Source organism: Sarcophilus harrisii, chromosome 5 (assembly GCF_902635505.1).
Source record: "Sarcophilus harrisii chromosome 5, mSarHar1.11, whole genome shotgun sequence".
NCBI classification, from domain to species: domain Eukaryota; kingdom Metazoa; phylum Chordata; class Mammalia; order Dasyuromorphia; family Dasyuridae; genus Sarcophilus; species Sarcophilus harrisii.
In genome coordinates, this window is record NC_045430.1 from 30481710 (window position 1) to 30502711 (window position 21002).

At 34.9% G+C, this 21002-nt stretch overlaps 1 protein-coding gene across 8 annotated transcripts in view; it reads right to left on the reverse strand.

Moving 5' to 3' along the window:
• The window catches only part of VEZT (vezatin, adherens junctions transmembrane protein), a 101294-nt gene that overhangs the window by 36785 nt on the left and 43507 nt on the right, over positions 1-21002 (reverse strand). For 6 of the 8 annotated variants that reach the window (XM_031940817.1, XM_031940813.1, XM_031940815.1 and 3 more), the window contains exons 4-7: positions 14364-14539; positions 12390-12665; positions 7160-7309; positions 543-690 (exon numbers count right to left, since the gene is read on the reverse strand). In XM_031940817.1, the coding sequence (XP_031796677.1) occupies positions 543-690; positions 7160-7309; positions 12390-12665; positions 14364-14539 (750 nt within the window). The remainder of the gene's footprint in view (positions 1-542; positions 691-7159; positions 7310-12389; positions 12666-14363; positions 14540-21002) is intronic. The other 2 variants (XM_031940811.1, XM_031940816.1) reach the window with 1 other exon arrangement.

The window sequence follows — 21002 nt, forward strand, 5'->3', positions numbered from 1 at the left end:
CTCTTAGGATTAAGAGCCTGTATTAAATGATTGTTAAGGTCTCTTAATAGTCTATGATGTTTATGCTGGTTTACTCTTAAGACAGGAAAGGGTAAAAATATATGATGAAGGAAATTATGTGACTCTAATAACATCTCTTTCTAGGCCACCCCTCCTTAAATGAATTAAATTAAATTCTATGATCTCAAGGTTCACTGATATGTAGAAACTAAGCCACCATAAAATTACAGCAATATTAAGTGAATTTTTAAAAGTAAAAAACTGGGGGAGGAAGTAAGATTTAGAATATTTTTTAAAAGTTTGAAAAAAAACAGAACTTTAAATGTACATAACAATATTAATATTAATATATTAATATAATATTATAATATTAAGCTATTAATATACATTTTTTAGACATCAAAAATCTTTTCAAATTCACTGCTGCTGGTTCCTTCTGGGTATGTTTTGTTACTATAGTGGTAAAACTTTTTTGTCTGGTTGACCCACTGGCAGCCTTTGTACATTGAGCCAGCAAGTCTTTTCCACAAAAGACAAATTACCTTCAATGCAGGCAAGCTGAAGCCATCTGTCAGATTATGTGCTTCTTCCTCTGACACCTGTTCTTCACTTAGGCCCAGGCCCAGCTCCTTAAAAGGTACCACACAGATGTAGTTGGTCACGTTGTCACTCTCCGAATTCAGAGGGTAGGTTAAGTGAGAGTTAAGGCAAACATCAACTGAGTTTTTGTATTAAGAGAACAGAAGAGGCGATGAAACATTTTCTACCAAATTACCATTAGCAACCATCATTTTTAACACTTTTTTTTAGAAGGGTAAACTTCATTCTAGTCTAATTTGAATTTTGAATACTAGTATTTATTCAGAGTCTAATAAGTAGAAAAGCCAGATGAATACACACATCTAGCTGAGTAAGCACTGAGCCCTCTCCTTTGGTCCCTTCTGGGAGGAAATCCTTCTAAGATGTGTGAAATGTGCTCCTGACTCAACGAATATGTAAAATACGGTGTACATGCCTAATGTTTCTTTAATGACAGTCTAGAAAAGAACTACAGACCTGGTGGGATAAAACCAAGGACAGACTGTGACGCTAGCTTTCTTGAAGAGTCCGTGATATTCAGGATTCGAAGTCATCTGCATCTCCAATTAAAGCAAGTGAAGGCCACGTTGCTAAGTGACTGTAAGGACAGTCATATCATATGGCTGGCTGGAGAAAATCTTGAAGGAATGCTGAAGCATCCTTGTCTAGCCTTTCCCCAAGAGCGTTATTCGACCTTAGGAGAACCCTTCTCTTCTTCTGTTAACAATATTCTCTATTTCAGCAGTAGCATCAAAGTAATATTTACTAAGGGATTGATTGCTAGCACAGAGTCCCATAGAAGCTAGCCTGCTTCTGACCACTTGATTGGTTAGTTCTGTGAATGGGCAGAAAGAAGCCTCTTCATCTCAACAATAGTGTAACTCATCCTAATGAGGCATAGGGGGTACTGATTACAGTGAGCCTTGGAATTAAGAAACATGGTCCTCAAGCCTAGTCTCTAACACACACAAGCTGAATTGAAAGGATTTTATCAGCACTTCCCAGCACCAAAGAAAAAAACAGCTCCAGATCCAATCAAAATTCCCAGTATCTACACTTTTTTTTTTCATCCCTTTTTATTACCAGAACATACTTTTGTAAATATCACCAATTTCCCAATTATTCCCAAGCCTTTGATGTTTGGTTTAACAGAATTCCAAGGTCAGTAACATTAAACATTTAAACATTTAATGTTATAATCACATTTTATATAGTACCTGAATTCTGGATCAACTGAATGATGTAGCCTCTCTCTGCTTGCTGAAATAACATTTCACATTTTGACTAATACTCTGGTCCAAGGGCTGCATCAATGAGGCAGCACTGTTAAAGAGAAAGATCATAAAACCATCAATAAAGCATTCCATCCTTCCCTGCAACTGGACAGCAACAGGAGAGCTTTAAAATAGTAAAGCTAACCTTTGGCTCTAACTACTTTTCATTGAAAGGTATCAAAAAATGATAAAACCAGACAGAAAAAAATTTAATTTTTCATTGAAATATTACCTGGATGATGGACTGTAGAACCTGTGTCAAGAGTTTGTATTGTATGAGTCACATGTGCAATATTTTTGAGAGTTCTTAATTAAATTTTCTATATAATAAAATTTACTGATTATATTAGTTTTTCCATAAACTACATTTGCTAATGTATCCTTCTTTACTCTCTAGACAAAAGTCTATCTCTCTTCTAACAATGGGATGGAAATAAATTAAAAAAAAAAAAAAAAAAAAAAAAGGAAAAAATAGTTCAGCAAAACCGAGCCAAAAAAGTATGAGGTTATTTGGAGTGCTCTCTGCCAAGGAAGGAGAATGGTGTCTTCTCATGCATTGTTCTTCTTTGGTGTCCAGTTGGTTATTACCATTTCAAAACCTTCAGGGTCCATTATTTTGTAATTGTTTGTTCCATTTACGCTGTGGTTGCCATGTACCCTGTTTTCTAGATGCTGCTTCCTGCATTATGTATCAGTTTACATAAGTCTTTTCATGCTTTTTGGTGTCCTTCATGTTTTACAGTAAAGAAACATTCTACTGCATCTGTATACCACTACCTATTTGGTCATTCTCTAATCAAATGGCATTTATTCTGCTCCCACAAATCTGCTTGATTACAATTGGATTCTTTCTTTCTGTCATTGACCTCCTTAAAGTCTAAGCCTAGTAGTAAGGATTTCTGGATCAAAGTGAACAGAAGCTTTTTGATCATACTTCTAAAATCCTTTCCAAAAAGATATGATGAAGTCATAATTCTACCAACAGTAAGTTAGTGAGCCTATACTTCTACAAACTTCACAAAGAAAAGATCTAAGGATATGATGAAAAAAAGTAGGCAGGAAGGAAAACTTTAACACTTGAAGATCTCTGACTAAAAGCCACAAATGTCAAAACTGCTTAGTCCTGTTCAGAAAATACTGATTGGTAGAACAGATTAGACAAGGAAGAATTAGAAATACCTAAATTCATTGATGCAGTTCACAATAAACCTGAAAATATTATATAGGAAAGGACTCACTAGTTTAAAAGAATTGTTGGGAACACTAGAAAGCAGTTTAGCAGGATTAGGGTTACATCAGTGATGGACTGGGAATCAAGAACACCTGAGTTCAAATCTGGCCTTGGACACTTACAAGTTGTATAATTCTGGGCTAGTCATTTAACCTATGGCCTCCTTTTCCTCATCTATAATATGGGGATGATAACAGCGCTTATCTCCTAGGATTTCTGTGAGGATCAAATGTCATTATATTTGAAAAATATTTAACATTGTGTCTGGCTCATAGCCAAAGCTATGAGCAATCATTATTACACACCACAATGATTTCAAAATGGATATATGACTTGAATATTAAAGATCACATCATTAAAAAATTTAGAAGAGAACTAGATCATGTACCTTTCACAGTTATGGCTTAGGGGGCAAATTCTTAACCAAAGGATAGAGGTGATCACAAAAGATGAAATACTGCAGATTACATGAAACTGGAAAGCTTTTTCATGAATAAAATTAATGCAACAAAGATAAAGAAAACAGTTGACTAGGATAAAAATTTTGGGGCCAAGTATGATAAGTGTTTGATATTCATGATATCTAAGAAACTAATAGAAATCTATAATATCAAAAACCATTCTTTTTAGTAATAAGTGGTCAATGGATAGTAACAGAGAATTTCCAAAAGACCTGCAGAATATTAACACCTGTATGGAAGAATGATCCAAATAACTAATAAGAGAAATGCAAATAAAAGCAATCAAGGAAAACTAGCAAAGATAACTAAAGAAGCAAATAATACATTCTGGAGACATTGTAGAAAGATGGGCACACTAATGAACTGTTGGAAACAGTTCTATTTCATTAGTCTGTAGATTAGTACAGGCAAGAATAATCCTGGGACTGTCTCCATCTCTCTTTTTCCTCTCTTTCTGAGTTTCTGTCAGTCTGATATTATAGCTAGACTTCCAATACTATATTTTACTTCCAAAGACCAAAGGTGATATTAGGAGATACCTTACATCACCTGGTCTAATTTGATTGGTCTAATTGAATTCCTATTATAAATTATATCGAAGTATTACCTACACAGCAAAGCTTCTCATTTTCAAGTTGTGTCTCCCTATGCATTTTAGCTTTATTGTACAACTTTCCTACACTTTGATTTTTGTTCATGAAGGACTGGGAATGAAACCATAGGGTGACTTCTAGAACACATACCTTTCCAGAGCTGCCTGTGGACACTCTGAGTTTACTAAGGAGATTGCAGAATGCTGGCTTAGGTCTATTGGGCTTGATTCATTATAGCCTACAATAGCCTGGAAGCTCCTTTTCTTTACTCATGACTAGTCTACTTCATTGAAAGTATGGAACCATGGGAAACAATGTGGATACTCTCAAAGACTCCTTACTGAGAGAAATTAGGTTCACTTGCCTCTGCCCTGACTTATTCAGACTTCTGCACTAGCTTGGCCTATATTTGTCTTTTTTCCATATTGGTTCTCTGTCACAGGACCTATTTTTTGTTGCCCCATTAATGATTCCAATGGCAATGGCTGCTTCCACATCTGCTTTTTTCCCCTGTCAATTGGATTCTCAGAGCCAAGCCAGTGCCAAACAGCTGGAACTCAGTCCTTCTTTCACTGGCTAAGCCAAGCAACTATATGTTCAGATATTCTTGAAGAAAGTAGTCCCTGTTTGTGCTCAAAAGGCCTCAGCTTCTGTGTGGTGGCTTTCTTCTCCATGCTTTGTTGATGTTCTTTCCTTTTTATATCACTCACTTTCCAGTGACTCCATCCACAAGGATCACTTCATGGGCTATACTTACAGTTCTGTGGCAGATGATGAAAGGAGACATGTTTGAGAGAGCAGGGAAAGACTGAGATGCTCAGGAAGCCTGCAACAGAAATGTGCAATAACTCTCCATACTGAATTCCTTTTATGATTGTTTTCTATAGTCAATGGATGCAACTGAATACAGCAGAAAAAGCACTGAGCTGGGACGCAGAGGGTATGAGTTTGAATAACATTACAACAAGATGTATGACCTTAGAGAAATCATTTATTCTCCTTGGGTCTCAGTTTTCCTCCTCTGTAAAATTGAGGGGTCTGCAGATCTATGATCCTATGCATCATCTTCCCTTAATTTGTTCCTTCTGTCCAACAGTTAGAAAATATTCTCATGCCCAAGACTGTAAATATCTTCATTTTTCCTCTTTGCTTATGGGGAACAGACCCCCCCCCCCAAAGTGGATGAGCCTTATCTCTCTTCTCATCAGCCTTAGTTTTCTACTAACCTCTCCCTATTCAATTCAATGGTGTCCTGGGAGTCCCCATGTTTACTTTTATTTATTTATGGCAGCTAAGATGCTAAAAAGTTAGGAGGGAAAGTCAAAATCATGTGAAAAGCCTTACTATTGAATTACACTTAATAATCAAGACTTAACAACTTTTTACTATCATCTAGATTTTGATAAAAAGTCTTTGAAATGAGAAATGGAGGGATTAAGAAAGAATCTAATCATTACAATATTTTCAAAAACATATACTATATCTATGTAAACAAAACATCTCCCGTCTTATATTATTGTAGTTTTTCTGTTTGATTATAATCAGACAGGTAGATATATAACAAAATACCAAAAATAGGTATCTACTTGGGATTGGATTACAAAGTATAACATATATAAGGCAACTAAGAAAAACCTAGTAGAAGGATTACCCATGAAGTAGAGAAGCCAAGTCCAACTCTGGTTTTAAAAAAATGTTAATTGGGGTTAGCAGGAAGCCAACAGGGATATATTAATAATCCCAAAGTATATTAGGAAAAAAATTAAAAGGGACAAAACAATTTTCTCTCCAAGGTTACACAATATTCATGGTATGGCTTCCTTCTGGACATGCCTTCCTAAATGGAATAAAATCTTGATCAACAGATTCTGGTTAAATGGGCTCCAAGTATTTAACTATATATAATTTTTAGGACAGAGAGAGATTTCAAGAAAAAAAGTTGAAAATAAGATTAAAGAAAACAAAAACTTGCACCAGTGATGCAGGAGTCAGGATACATTCACACCAATGTGTTATAATTAGAGTTATGGTAATTAAATTTATCTGATGACCCTAATTGCAAGATCATTAAGTATCATCAAATAAACATTCAATTATGTTCATTTTTACACTCTAAATTTAATTAGAGAGAAGCATGTTTCCTATCAAAACTTTTGTCTCTCCTATACTGGCTAAATAATATAGTGTCCAGCACAGAGTTTGCCGTACTGAAGATATTCTTGAAAGAAGGTATGCATTCCGCCACACATTCCAGTAAAGATTTTACTTTACATTTTATCTCAAGCATGCATATATATTACCATTAAAAAAATTCTTTTTTACATTAACCCAATAAAATCCTAATTCTGTAAAATTATACATTTTAGAACAATTCAGTTTATAGAAACGGAGCCTATATTTATAACCATGTAAGCTATCATAAATTTTTATTTTGTGGTGATGTGGTTTATTCCCTAATTTATTATTCCCGAATTTACTGGTTTTAGTATCATGAAAAAGCATGTTTTATTGCCAAATAGATTGTGAAGAGAAGCTGACTTTTAAATGTCATCTTCTCAATCATCAACATAACCAGTAAATCCAGCAATACCAAAATCCTTCTGTCCTAGTTCTCAGTCACCGCAAGAATTGAGAGAGGGAATATTTTCTTACTTTTAAAACTGAATTAGGCAGTGAGGGCAGAAAGATGGTGAATCCTACTTCTAGCCCTTGTCTCTCCTGCCAGTTCACTTCAGAATTCATCTTTAATTTTATAATAATCAATAGGAAAATAAGCTTCAATATAAAAATAGAGGTATGTTGTGTGTGTGTATATATATATATATATCTCTATGTATATATATACATATATAATGTAAGTGTATATGTATATATGTCTGTATGTATATGCACATATACACAGACATACCCACATACACTTTTACTTAAGCCTACTTCTAGAGGACACATTTGACTCATATTTCAAGAATACTTAAATATATATTGCTGTCTATTCATCTGCTTACAGCTAGAAAAGGATATTTTTTCAGCATATAGAGGGTAGCTAGCCTTGCTGCTCGGAAGTTGGCTCTAACAGTTCGGTAGACAGCTTTCCGAAGGCCGATGAGATGCTGACTAGGAGGCTGTCCAGCTTTGTTGAATGGGCAAGCAGCACTGACCCTGTCAAGCAAACTTGAAAAGTAAAATGTGATACAACTGTACAGATGTCCTAAAATTTTTGTTCTAAATCTATAACAAATTTATTTTTAAAAATTCTCTTCAGTTATCTCTTCATTTGAAACATTAATTAAAAATTCTCCCCATCTCAATTGGTGAAAAATAAAACTGCTAAAAATCCATTTTATCAGCAAACATGTTTATAAAAGAAAAATGACAGAAAATCAAACACCTTGCATCTAGCAAGTTTCCTTCATTACAATAAAAAAAGGTGTCTTGTCAATTATACAGTGGATATTATTAAGGTACATTTATAGGTATTTTCTACATGCAATTTCCCCATCTCTAAGGTACAGGCATATGTCTGCAAATACCTACTGTCTGCAACATTTTCAAACTTATTCATACTCTATACAAATAAATGGACTGCAGGAGTCACTCACAGTCTGTTTAAAGCTAAGATTTCTAAAAGAAAACAGATGACATCATGAAAGCCTTAATCATACTTAACACATTTTTATCCTTTTCCACATTTATAATAATTTATAGTTTTGGCATGCTGCAGAACGAAGTATACTACAGAAACATTAAAAAAAAGGCCAAGTAGTAGGATAAACATGTTATAAAAGCAGGGTTAAAATATATGCCAATACGTTTTGACTGGCACTGACCTTCTCAAAATGACATAAGGAGGCAGGATAACAAAAGAACCAATATGCAATGAGGAATGCATTGTAAAGACATGCTAAGCATCTCTCCACACCCAATACCCCATGAAATTGAATATAGTTTAACACTTTAATGGATCCTATCTATTTATAGCAATGATAGATACCAAACTAGTTGGATATACTTATAGTTAAATCTTTCCTTTTCAGATAATCTATTAGATTTGAATCAAAAAGTTATAGCCTGTTAGTCTATTTCAATTAATCTATGATACAATTAATGGAAAAATATTTAAAATCAAGTTCTAAACTTTTCCACAGCAAATCCATAAATGTTGAAAACATAGTAGTCATTTTTAAAAAGAGTAATTCAGGGTCATTTTAGAAAACTTGTATTTTGAAGATTCTTTAGAAACTGTTTTTTTTTTTTTTTCATTTTTATGGTATTTGGTATTCCTTTTAGATTTGTTTTCTCCTATTATTGATTAAAAATTAATTTGAATCTGAAGCCTTTACATTGAAATACTAATTCCCAACATCCACTCTTTTTGTAGTCATCTATTTTATCTAGCAGAAAAAGTGGGGGAAGGTCACAGTGGACATAACATAACTGTGTAGCTATCAGAACCTATTGGAAGGCAGAAGCATTATCCAGCAGGTCCTCTTTCAAAAACTGACTTGTTTACAGGATGACTAAAAGCACAGGGACAGCTAGAGGGCAGCACAGGGCACAGAATACCAACTCTGGAGTCAGGTAGATGCCGTTTACTGTATGTGTGGCTGTGGGCAAGTCATTTCTGCCTGGCTTAGTTTCCCCAAATGTGTAAGGGGAATAATAATGATTGTACTTGCTTCCCAGGGTTGTTATGTAAAGTACTTTCAAGCCCTGGATGAGTTCTAGCTACTATTACCTGAGGCATCTGGGAGCTCAGGGCATTAGCTGCCTTAGCTGAAACTTACCTCAGAGGGCCAGTTTCTCCACCTGTAAAATGGGGATAATAAGAGACCTGGGGGATCATAATGGAACTTATTTGAACAGGGTAGTTGTGAAAGTCAAATGAAATAATAATTGTAAAGGACCTTGCCCACAAGAAGATGCCACAGAAAAGTTAGTTTTATGATAATGGTGTTGGTGTAGTGCAAATTTCCTGGTTCTAAAGTCAGAGGACCTGGTTGAAAATTTCCTCTCTGACATTTATTCCCTATATGACCTTGGGCAAAGCATTAAATTGCTATGGGCCTCAGTTTCTTCCTGTGTAATAGGATAGGGGTAGTCTAGATGGCCTCTGAAGTTCTGTGGAGTCTCATCCACAATCCTATGAAGTTTAGTCACAAATGATGACTTGAGTCTCAAGTTTATTTGGATTTTTCCAAAAGATGTAGACATAGTAGCTCTTTTATGTATTCACATCTATAAAGTACTGTTCAAGTTGGAATAAAGGTAAAATCATACATACATATTCTCAGTATTATTTCAAGAACAAGAGAATATGGAATGGAAATAAATTACTTAAGATGGTCATTTAAAAATACAAAGCTTAACTGACTTGGAATCTGCTAGACCCTGAATGGTTTATAAGGAAAGATACAGCATTTTCTTTCCATGAGACCAATAAGAGCAGAAAAATTGTCTCATTCAGTTTAGTTTTGTCTGAAAGAAGTGCAATATAGACACTTTGTAAATGTAAATGTATTTGTTGAATGACATCTAGAGATTTCTTCTCTTAATGTGCTTCTATGATTTTACACACCTAATTTCAAACAGCAACAACTGCTATATTTCATTTAAATAATAATGTGTCTAGTACATAATAGGTGTTCTATAAATGCTTATTATTCTCTCCTCTATACTTCTCTACACTATACATTGGCATCATTAATTAAGCATATTTTAACATGCAGCCTGGTGAATAAGCAGCCTACAGCCTCTGTTGCTTACAACAGGGCAGTAAATATTTAGCTAGACATAAACACAATTACTTACAATAAGGCACTATTTAGTGTGTAGAAGTGGTTGTAGAGGATGTTAGTTATACAGTATCCATCAACATGTGGAAAAGATGATTTGTAACATATCTTTTACAAGGAACATATGGCGCAGGACCAAGACAGTGAATCACATTGTCTTGGGTTTCCTTGAGCTAAGGAAAAGGTATTTTAGAACTAGAGATGAGTAAACATCATCCTGATTTTCAAAAACAAGAAAAGATCAAGATATGAAAATGATGGGTCAAGAAGCATAACTTGGATTCTTGCAGGGGTAAGGGGGTGAACTCAACAAAAACTTCAGAAGAGATTAATAAAGAAACCACTGGTAAATAGGTAGAAAGGAAAGCGAAAATCACAAAGAATTTCTTCATGGCTTTATCAAGATCAGGGCAATCTAGACCCACTTTATCTTTTTATTCTAGGAAGGTATATTAAGTCACTAAATGCTAGAGAGAGGATTTACTTGGATTTCACCAAAGCGTTGGATGAAGTGTCTTTTGATACTCTTATGAGCAGCATGAAATGGAGTCAGACCTGGTTGAATGGCCAGACTCTAGGAGAGCGCCCTGAGAGTAGCCATCTTGCTTTGTGCTATTGCACTTTTTTCTTAGTCAGTAACGTGGAAAGAGGCATAAATGGCATGCTATAAAACTGAAGACACAAAAAGTTGGGAGGGATACCTAACACATGGCTGGCATATGAATGGCACAAGTTAAAAAAATAATAATAATAAAAATAAGATAAAATATTGGGGTGAATCTAGTAGAATGAAATTTAACAGGGATACATGTAGAAATCTTCACTTGGGTTCTTAAAAGTCAGCCTCACAAGATGGTTAGTCAATGACTAAACTAATACTTATGGCATCTGGGGCATCTATTATGGCCCAAGTGCTGTATGCTAAGCTTATAAGGAAAGGCCAAAGACAGCCTCTGCTTTTAAGGAGCTCATGGTCTATAGGGGAGACAACATGTAAACAGTGATGTACAAACAAGATATAAGAGGACAAGTTGGGGTAGCTTCAGAGGGAAGGCTCTAAGATTAAGGAGGAACGGGAAAAGTTCCTTGTAGAAGGTAGGATTTCATCTGAGCCAAAGGAAGCCAATAGGCAGAGATGAGGAGGACAGGGAGGACAGCAGGGAAAATACCTAGAGGTAGGAGGGAACAGCCAGGTGCTTGTGACTGAATCACAGAGTATCTGGGGAAAGGGGAAGGGGCAAGTTATGAAGAGCTCTGAAAATCAAACAGTGATTTAGTATTTGATCCTGGAAGAGGCAGGGAGTCACTGGAGTTTACTGACTAGGGCAAAGACATGGTCAGACTTGGCACTGTGGGAAGATCACGTTGGCAGATGAGTGGAAGATAGAGTGGAATGGGGAGAGACTTGAGACAAGGAAGGACACCAGCCTGCAGGGGATGAAGGTCTGCACCTGGGTATGGTAGGCAAAACTACATAACTGTTTACCTGAAAAAGATCTGGAGGTTTTAAAACATTGCAAATTCAGCATAAGGCAATGGTACTATAAAATAACAGCCAAGAAAACTACTGCTACCTTGGACTGCATTAAAGGATACATAGCTTTATGGAGGCAATAGTCCTGCTGTGTTCCCTGTTGGCTGCCAGGGTCCAGGAAAGATCCTGATAAGCTGGAGCATATTCAGAGGAGGCAAACATCCTGCTGAAGGATCTCCATTCTGTGCCATGTGAGGATCAGCTAAAGAAGCTGGAGGTGCTCAGGCTAGAGAATCCAAGACTCCAAAAGGCCATCATGATGGCCTCAAAAATATGATGGGCCAGCACAGAAAAGAGAGTGCAGTCTGGTTCTGATTCTGCTCGGCCCAGAAAGGCAGAAGTAGAAGTAATGGGGGAAACATAAAAGAAGTGGATAGAGTCTGTGAGCAAAACTTAGAAATAATGAGTAGAAGAGGCTACTCTGTGCTCTGCCTCCTGCACATCTGGATTGGCAGATGTCGCTGGTCTGGAATATCACAGGAGGTTGAATGGGGGTGAGGTTAAATGGCTACTTAAGTCTCTTTCAACTCTAAAATGCAATTATCCCTCTAAATTTAAAGCAACAATCATCACAACAACCTTATCCCCAAAAAGTCAATACAGTAAATATTCTTAGATCCTCAGTGAAACACCATGCATACAGATACAAAATATTACCTAAAAATATAATTAAATTTTATATTTAGCATATTTTGCAGTGTTTTTGATGTCTGTGTATAGATTCTTTCACTATAAAATTTATGGAGTTAATTCAGTAACTGATAAAAATCATCTCTTATTTTCCTGTAAATTATACAGATTTTGCCATCACCACAGTGGGAAATAGAAATAAATAGACTTTTCAGACTGTGAGACAAATATCCATATTTAGCTATACATAATAAAAAAAAAATCATTTATAAAAGGAAATGAAAAATGGACTCACAGGGTAAATCCTCTGGAAATGACTTCAGTCTCTTGAATAAGGCGTAAAGACTTTCTCACAAGGTTGGTAAAAGCACGGCTATTTGCTACTGTATCTTCTAGCTGAACATTGTATTTTCTTAAAGTCATCTGTAATCTGGCTGTCCTCCACCAGCCTGAAGCTCTTATAACCAAGTAAACAATGAGAATGAGTCCCCACAGTGGCCAGGAAGAAATATTCCACCAAGCAGGAATCATAATGAAGAAACTAACGTAGCCTAGCAGCATTGAGACATCCCTAAGAACAGGCAAAGAGAAAGAATATGTATTAAGGAAAAGAAGAAAAAAGTGAACAATAAAAGTGAACATCCATTTAAATGGATGAAAATGATAGGACAAGTTAATAATTTTAAAAGAATATGTGACTTCACTTTTAAATAACAAATATGAGAAAGTATATTAGTCAAAAAAGTGAAAATATTTAGGATAAAAACAAGAGGAGCTGATTACCAAAACACCTGCACTTTCAAGGTCATCTTTAAAAGGATAGTAGAAACATACTTCTTGAGTAACTGAATTTTTTTTAAAGGATCTAGAATGGAAAAATATACCATTAACTTTAAAAGCTAATTTCATAATTTTAAAAATAAAAATGCTGGTTTGGGGAAGCTAAATTTCTTTTTTCCAAATTTAGATTAAATTATTTTCCTTATAAATGCATTTACTTAGAACAAATTCACTTTAGATAATTTCTAGTTAAAATTTTTTCTAAAATTTTAATTTCAACTGAGCAATTTAATTTTAAATAATTTAAATAATTACTATAAGTATTCAAAATTTCTATTTTGGTGTCCTTATCCATTATATGTTCTGGCATTAGTTTTTCATTTTCATTTTGTTACAATCCAAGTAGAGATCTGTGTAGAAGACCTATTATTCTTTTGACTGATTTCAGATTAAAGGCAATAAATGCCAGGATTAAAAGTATACCAGATAACATCTAAAAGAAAAATGACCCCAAAGATAGCCAAAAGTGAGTTTTACTATCCAGTCATACTAAGAAACCATTTTGAATATTTTCTTTTTCTCCCTGTCTCATAACCTGAAAACGTCTAAATTTAGAATTGGCCACTTTTATAATGATCCTCAAACTATCACCAAACAAACCAGCAATATTGCATCATAGTTTTCAAAATGACTCAGTACAAAAAATTATAAAAATCAGAATTCCCTAATCCTATTTGAATTATAGAAAAAAAATTTTTTTTTTTTTGCAAGGCAATTGAAGTTAATTAGATGACTGGCTCAGAGTTACACAGCTAAGTGTTATGTCTCTGAGGTCGCATTTGAACTTAGGTCCTCCTAACTCTAGGGCTGGTGCTCTATCCATTGTGTGATCTAGCTGCCCTGGGAAGAACATTTTTTCTGTCAAATTCTGTCAAGAAGTTCCCTAAAGGAAGAGAGAGATTACTTATTGGTGATGATATTAGAATGATTAATAATGTAATTTGTTATCAGCATCATAAATGAATCCCCATGAGTATACAAAAAAGGGAGATAAATCATATTCTGAATGCTTTCATGTTCTGCTACACACAAGTTTTTTTTTCTTTTTAGTTTTTCTATTTTGTATTTAAACTTTAAATAAATTAATTAATTATTTTTAAAAAGAAGATAAATTGGAAGACTGAGGCAGGTGAATAGGTATGCTATTTTACTTCCAATGGCTTCTTAAATCTGTCTTGCCAATATAAGAGACAATGAGTGCAAGATAATCAAGGCAGTTTCTTTAAAAATCATCTTCAGTTTTAATATATATATTTTTATTCACTTTAGAAAGGCACTTTTATAGGTTATCTCAGAAATTAAATTATTAAAAGTGAGCTAATATAGAAATTTTGTTTAAGATCTCTTACAATGAAAAAAATGGTGACAGTGTCCTCTAATAGTAGTGTATATGTAAACATGCATAGGATAGGTGTTTTCTTGACAGTACCAAATATTAGGAGTTGCTAAGGACCGTAGAGTTGGAAGGTGTCCATCTTCCTGTTGCCGAGGCTGTCCTGTAGACAGGATACTGGGGTCAAGAAGCTCGATCAGTTCCACATCCTCTTGTAGCAGCACTTCCTGTTGCAGGATGGTATGGAGGGAGTCAAGTCGGAATCCCACATCCTTATTACAGAGAGAACAGAAGATCTATATTAATACTCAGATACACAATTATCAAACTGAGTTAGGTTTCATCAATTATTTGGTGGCAGTTGCTTATTTTCCCCAAGGATTTCAACATAAAAAAAAGTCATAGTTAATCAAATCTTCAATACAATTTTGTGATTTAAATTTTTTTTAACATTATAAATATGAACCAAGGAAGAGTGGCTTCATAAGACATTTTATGAAATTAAAACTATTGTTAACTGGCATGAATTATTATTATTTCAAGACAACTTTTACAATTATTACTGTTAACATAATACAGAAAAACTACAATTACTAGAGCTGAATATAGATAAATTTAGTGACCTTTTTATAATAGCTTCCTAAGAATGCACCAGTAAGATCTATAGTGCCTATTCTCATTTGACAATTTTATAATGCTGAAATGAATTGTCAAGTTTGATTTTGATTATATTTGAGGGTAGAAAAATCATTGGTAGGACAAAAATTTAATTTTTAATGGAGCAAAAAAAAAAATATCAGTTAGGTGTTTTTTTTTTGTTTTGTTTTTTTTTTTTTTTTTTAAGCAAATCCAGGATAGGAGTGCTTCTGTCTATAGATTGTTTAGTTTTTTCACAGTGAAAAAACCCTTTTCTAAGGGTCACAGATTGAACCCTTACAAAAGTAAAGCAGATAATATTTATATGCCAATTTAAGGAGGGTAAAATGTTTTCCTCACCACAAAGCTAGTGGTGAGAAGGCAGATAGTGCAAGCATTTTTAACCCTATTTTAGAGATGGTCACACTGAAGCTACAGAAAGATTAAATCATTGTTTCTGGTCACAGTTAATTCAAATTCAGGTTTCTTTGCTACAATATTCTTTTGCTCAATCATCCTACTTTTTTCCCTTAAATATTCTTTTTATTATTATTATTACTTATTAATTTTTAGTTAAACAGAAAAACAGAAATTAAACATAAAACAAAATAAAGCAGAACATTGTCATATGCCCAGCAGCATATCAGGGAGGATTCAAAATATAACAATGAATTTTCAGTTCAAGAAAGGATATACAATAATAAAAGAGATTATATTTGTGAGGGTTCATCTTTTCTTTACTTCCTTGTAGGTTTTTTCTTTTCTCTTGTGCACTTTTTTTACTTTGTTCTTTTTTCCTCCTTTCATGACTCCAAGCAGTACTATATTTAAACACAGCCATATTTAATAGATACACACAGGCCCACACAGAAATATGCACACATTCATACCCACCCACAAACCTGCTCATGTATACTATATCTATATACACACACAGAGCAACAGGCATACATATCTACATATACTCAAACACACGTACACACACATATTTACCTAAATGTAAGCAGGTATCTAAAGCAATAATAGTATGGCTGAAATATAATGTAATTTCTCTTTTAATTGAATCTTCAAACTTGACTGTGTCTAATCTAAGATCAATGACTACTAGTCGTACTTTTTTCCCCCTTAATACATTTGACTCCTAATCTATGTTACTGTGTTAATGCACATCTCTTTCCTATCTCTGCTAACTCTTCTACTTCAATTATGCTCTGTAATTTGCCTTGCTATTACTTAGCCTCCCCTCACCCAGGCATCCCTCTTATACCTTCTCCCCCCATTTTGCATACCCCTCCTCTAATAATCTCCCCCCTTATTTCTTTATAGATTTTGGAGGGTGCTATATCCACAGATGTAATGTGGCCTATTGAACCCATTTCCCAATATGAATAGATTTTCAGAATGATCCCTCTTTCCCCCTCTAATGTCTCTATATCTATTCTTCCTCTGTATAAATCTTCCTTTTAAGCTACCCAATGCATTCTACCTTAATGCAAACTTTGAAGTATTGTTATCAACTCTGCGGTAATGTCCAGTGTAAAGGAATCATTGTCACCTTTGTATAAGAAAAAAAACCAAAACATTTTTACAACTGAGTGTATTTAGCAGATAAAGGAAAACCAAAATGCCTCATTAAGGCTTGGTAGTAGCAGTGGGTTTCTAAAAGCTTGGAAACCTCCAATGCTGGGAAGGTCAGTATGGGATCTGGGAAGAATGGCCTCCCTAATGAGTGCTGCAGTAACAGCAAGATTGTGTGACAATCAAGTAGGAGACACTTGGCTCCTCTCAGCAATTCCAAGGTAAGTCCAATAAACTTTGGATAGAAAATGCCACCTGCATCCAGAGAGAGAACTATGGAGATTGAATATGGATAAAAGCACAGTATTTTCAACCTTTTTTTTTCTTTTCTCATGGTTTTTCCATTTTATTCTTATTTTTCTTTCCCAACATGACTCATATGTAAGTATATTAAAAATGAATGTACATGTATAATCCATATCAAATTGCTTGCTAGAGTGTGGAGGGAGAAAAAAGTTGGAATTCAAAATCTTACAAAAATGAATGTTGAAAATCATCTTTACTTGTAATTTGAAAAATAATATACTATTAAAATAAAATTTTTTTAAAATAGAGATCATAAAAACTTGTTAAAATAACATGTGAAAGGTGAAGGGGCTACAATCTACACTGGCAAATGGAGAACCCACATTGTTGAAAGCAGAGGGATTTCAAGATAAGGTTACTTACATTTCTTTTCAATTTCCCAGAAAGGAATTTCTTATTCTGTGGACTTGTAGAAAACAGCCCTATTTGAATTTTTCATCTCATACTGACAAAGGACACACTGCCCTGCCCTCTCCTTTCTCAACTAGATTCAGACCTCAAGAAAGGGATTTAAAGAAAACAAAATTATCTCCACATGGAGAGAAGTGAACAGGCATTGAGGGTGGCTCATGTCTGGAGATAATACTGTCTCTCGACAGCAGAGGAGCTAAGCATTGGGTGGGGCAGGATGTTGGAACTGGGCACACTGCCAGTTAAATTATGAATTAAGTCTTTATAGTTTGGTTTCATTCCTTGGTTCCAAGAGGTCTGAATTCCCAGAAAAGGTAAGCCTAGTTTCATATATAAGCACTCCCAACCCAAATATATTATTAAATACAATTAGCATAAATCCTTTTTTAACACATTTACTGACAAAAATTCTCCCCCTTTCCTCCCTAATCTCCTAATTTAAGACTATCTGTAATGGCTTGAAGCCTTTAAATACAAATGAGGGCAGCTAACTGGGTACTGGATAAAGTGCTAAGCCAGGAGTCTGGAAGACCCATCTTCCTGATTTCAAATTTAACCTCTGACACTTCTTAGTTGTATGATCCTGGTAAAGTCGTTACTTCACCCTGTTTGCCTCAGTTTCCTCATCTATAAGATAAGTTGAAGAAAGAAATAGCCAGTGACTCCAATACTGTTGACATTAAAACCTCAAATGGGGTCTTGAAGAGTCAAACACAAGTGAAAAACAAATATAGGAGCTTTCCAAAAGAGCACTGGCAGTAAGGACAAAATGCTGAAAGTCAAATCTCACAGTACATTAGCTGCTTATTCCTAAGTAATTACTGTGCCAAGTAAATTTATCATCATCTGCAAAATATTGTGAGTGCACAAAGAATGCAATGTCATTAAACTGATATTACAAAAGTAAAATTTAAGGAATATTAGGATTATTGTAGTCAGGTGTGCATATAGAATTGACTGATGTTGTCTCACTGATGCATTTCTAATGCAATTTTGGAAGCTACAAGCTCCAAAGTGCAACCAAATCACCTAGAAAATGAAGACATTTATCAAAAGCTTTGTAAAATGATCACAACAGCCCCCCTAGGTCCTTGGAATCCTAGGCATAATTGGCAAACAGCTGGAAAAAATCTATATGCATCCACTTGTAATTCAACTGAAAATAAAAATAATGAGCACCTACTGTGTTTATTAGTTTTTTATTTAGTCCCTGTTCTCAAAGAAAAATAAAAGACAAGGTAAACTGAATATAAATAAGTACAAAAGCATACAGAAAGTAAGGGCTATGAGAGTCAAGAATAGGTCAATTTTAGATGGAGCTTCTAGGAAAACCTTAACAAAGGAACTGAGACCTGAAGTTAAGTGAAACCATGATTCAAGAGTGGATGATAAAAGAGAAGCAAAATGGCAGTAACCTGTTGTTGTGCTTGACTTTGCATTTTTGTAACCATGACTTTTTCTTTTTTTTCTCCCAGTGGAGAGGGGAAGTAGAAGAAAGAGGGAAAATAGGGGTAGGGGTAGCAAAACAAAACAAAAAAAACAAAATAGCAACCACTTGTCAGGTACATTGTAATAAGAATTGATTGGCTACATAGTCTTGGAGGTTCTTTCCAACTCACATCCTGTGCTATAGATACACAAATGGCAAGACACTATAGTGTTGTCAATAGATCTTTCATAATCTTGGGTCAAGCCACAGGAAATAAAGAGAAATTGCCATGAAATGATGCTTAGAAAATTTCATCTTTCAAAAAAAGCCCCTACAACGCATGGCACAACTGCATACATTTCTGGGAAAGAAGGCAGGGTCTGTTTTGATAGTCTATAAGAGGAAGTACCAAGGGATTTTAAAGATGGCACTACTATCAGACAATAAAGGCAAAAATCTGATTTTGCAAAAAAGAATTTCTCTCATCTTCAGTAATACATCATGTAAGACTTTGTGAAGTGAACATGATTCAGACTATTTGATCAAATCCAACATCAATAACACATTGCCAATTCTAATAGACTTGGGCGAAAACCATGCACACCCAGAGAAAGAACTATGGAGACTAATGTGGATCAAAGCATAGTATTGTCATCTTTTTTTGTTGTTTGCTTGTTTTCTCTCATGTTTTTTTTTTTCCCTTTTGATCTGATTTTTCTTGCACAGCATGACAAATATGGAATTATGTTTACAAGAATTGTACATGTTTAACATATATTAGATTTCTTGCTACCTAGGGACAGGGAGGAAGGAAGAAAAATCTGGAACACAAGGTTTTGCAAGGGTGAATGTTGAAAACTATCTCTGCATGTATTTGGAAAAATAAAAAGCTATTACAAAATAAAAATAATGTAATTAAAAAAATAACATTGCTAGAGGATTCTGGAAGATTGTAGAGTAGGTCAGAACATTCCAAATCTTCCTCTAAAACAAGGCACAAAATAGTACCTTAGGGTGAATATAGAGCAGTAAAATGAACAAGCATTGGGGCAGAATAGTGCTTCTCTTGGACAATTGGAGAAAAACTGAAGAAAAATACCAGGACTGAAGTTTGGCCCCTGTGAAGTCTAACCATCTGTAAAGTTAGCTCTACTGAAGCAAGCAGCGAACCCTGGAACTAGTTGGATAGGAGATAGCCTTGGTTTTCCCCCAAGAATTTTCACCTCCCAGACAATATGGCGAGTCAGGTGCCTGAGCTGGGGAAGATTGAGGGAATTTCTGCTGATAACAAAGGTCAGGCCTATCTAGGCTGCCTAGATGAGGCCCTGGGCAAGAGAGACCTAGCATATATTTGGGTGTCTTGAGTGTAGAAAAAGTGGGGCACAGATGTTGCTGCTTTGGGGCACTTATAGGAGGACAGAGTTCTTGTTTTTTGACCAGATGGGAGAACAAAAAGGTCTTGAATGGACCGAATAGGTTTCCATTCAAGACCTTTTTGAAATCATTTGTACGCCAGGCCTCCTGTGAATAGGATGATGAGGGAATATGCTAGGGTAAGTATAGGAGGACCTGGTGCCAGTGGCCTCAGGACTAGAGATGATTATGCTAATAATCTGCTATAATTTTTTTTTAAGAGAGCAGGCAAAAGAGAAAAAAACTTAATCACAGAAAATTACCAAGGGAATAGAGAAGACCATGGTTTATCTTCAGAAAATCTCTCCTACATCAAGGAGTCATGCTACATATTCACTTGCGCAAAAAGAATTCATAGAAAAACTCTAAGAAAAAAAAGACTTTAAAAATCAAATGAGAGAGACTGAGAAAAATAAGGACAATCCAAGAAAAACAAGATTATGAAAACAAAGTCAAACAATTAGGAAAAAACCCAAAATATAAAGAATAAAAAAATTAAAGATTGTGAGATATCTCATAATAAAAACAACTGATCTCGAGAAAAGCTCAAAAACAGAAAATGTAAGAACAATAGGAGTACCTGAAAGCTATGATCAAAAAAAGAATCATGGTACAATAATGTAAGAAATAATTAAAGAAAATTGTCTTGAAGTGTTACAATAAGAGGGCAAAGTAGAAATAGAAAAAATTCACCCCTCACTACCTGAAAGAGATCTTCTAGGGAAAACTAGAAACATCAGAGCCAAGTTCCATAACCCCAAGTCAAGGAGAAAATATTGTGAACAATAAGAAAAAGATTCACATATGGCACAGCCACAATTAGAATCTCATATCATAATGCCAGCTATCTTTTTTAAAAGACTTCAGGTCGTGAAACACTATGTATCAAAGAACAAAAGAAATAGGGCTGTAGCCCCAAATATCCCACCCAACAAAGCATAATCCTGATAATTATGAAAAAA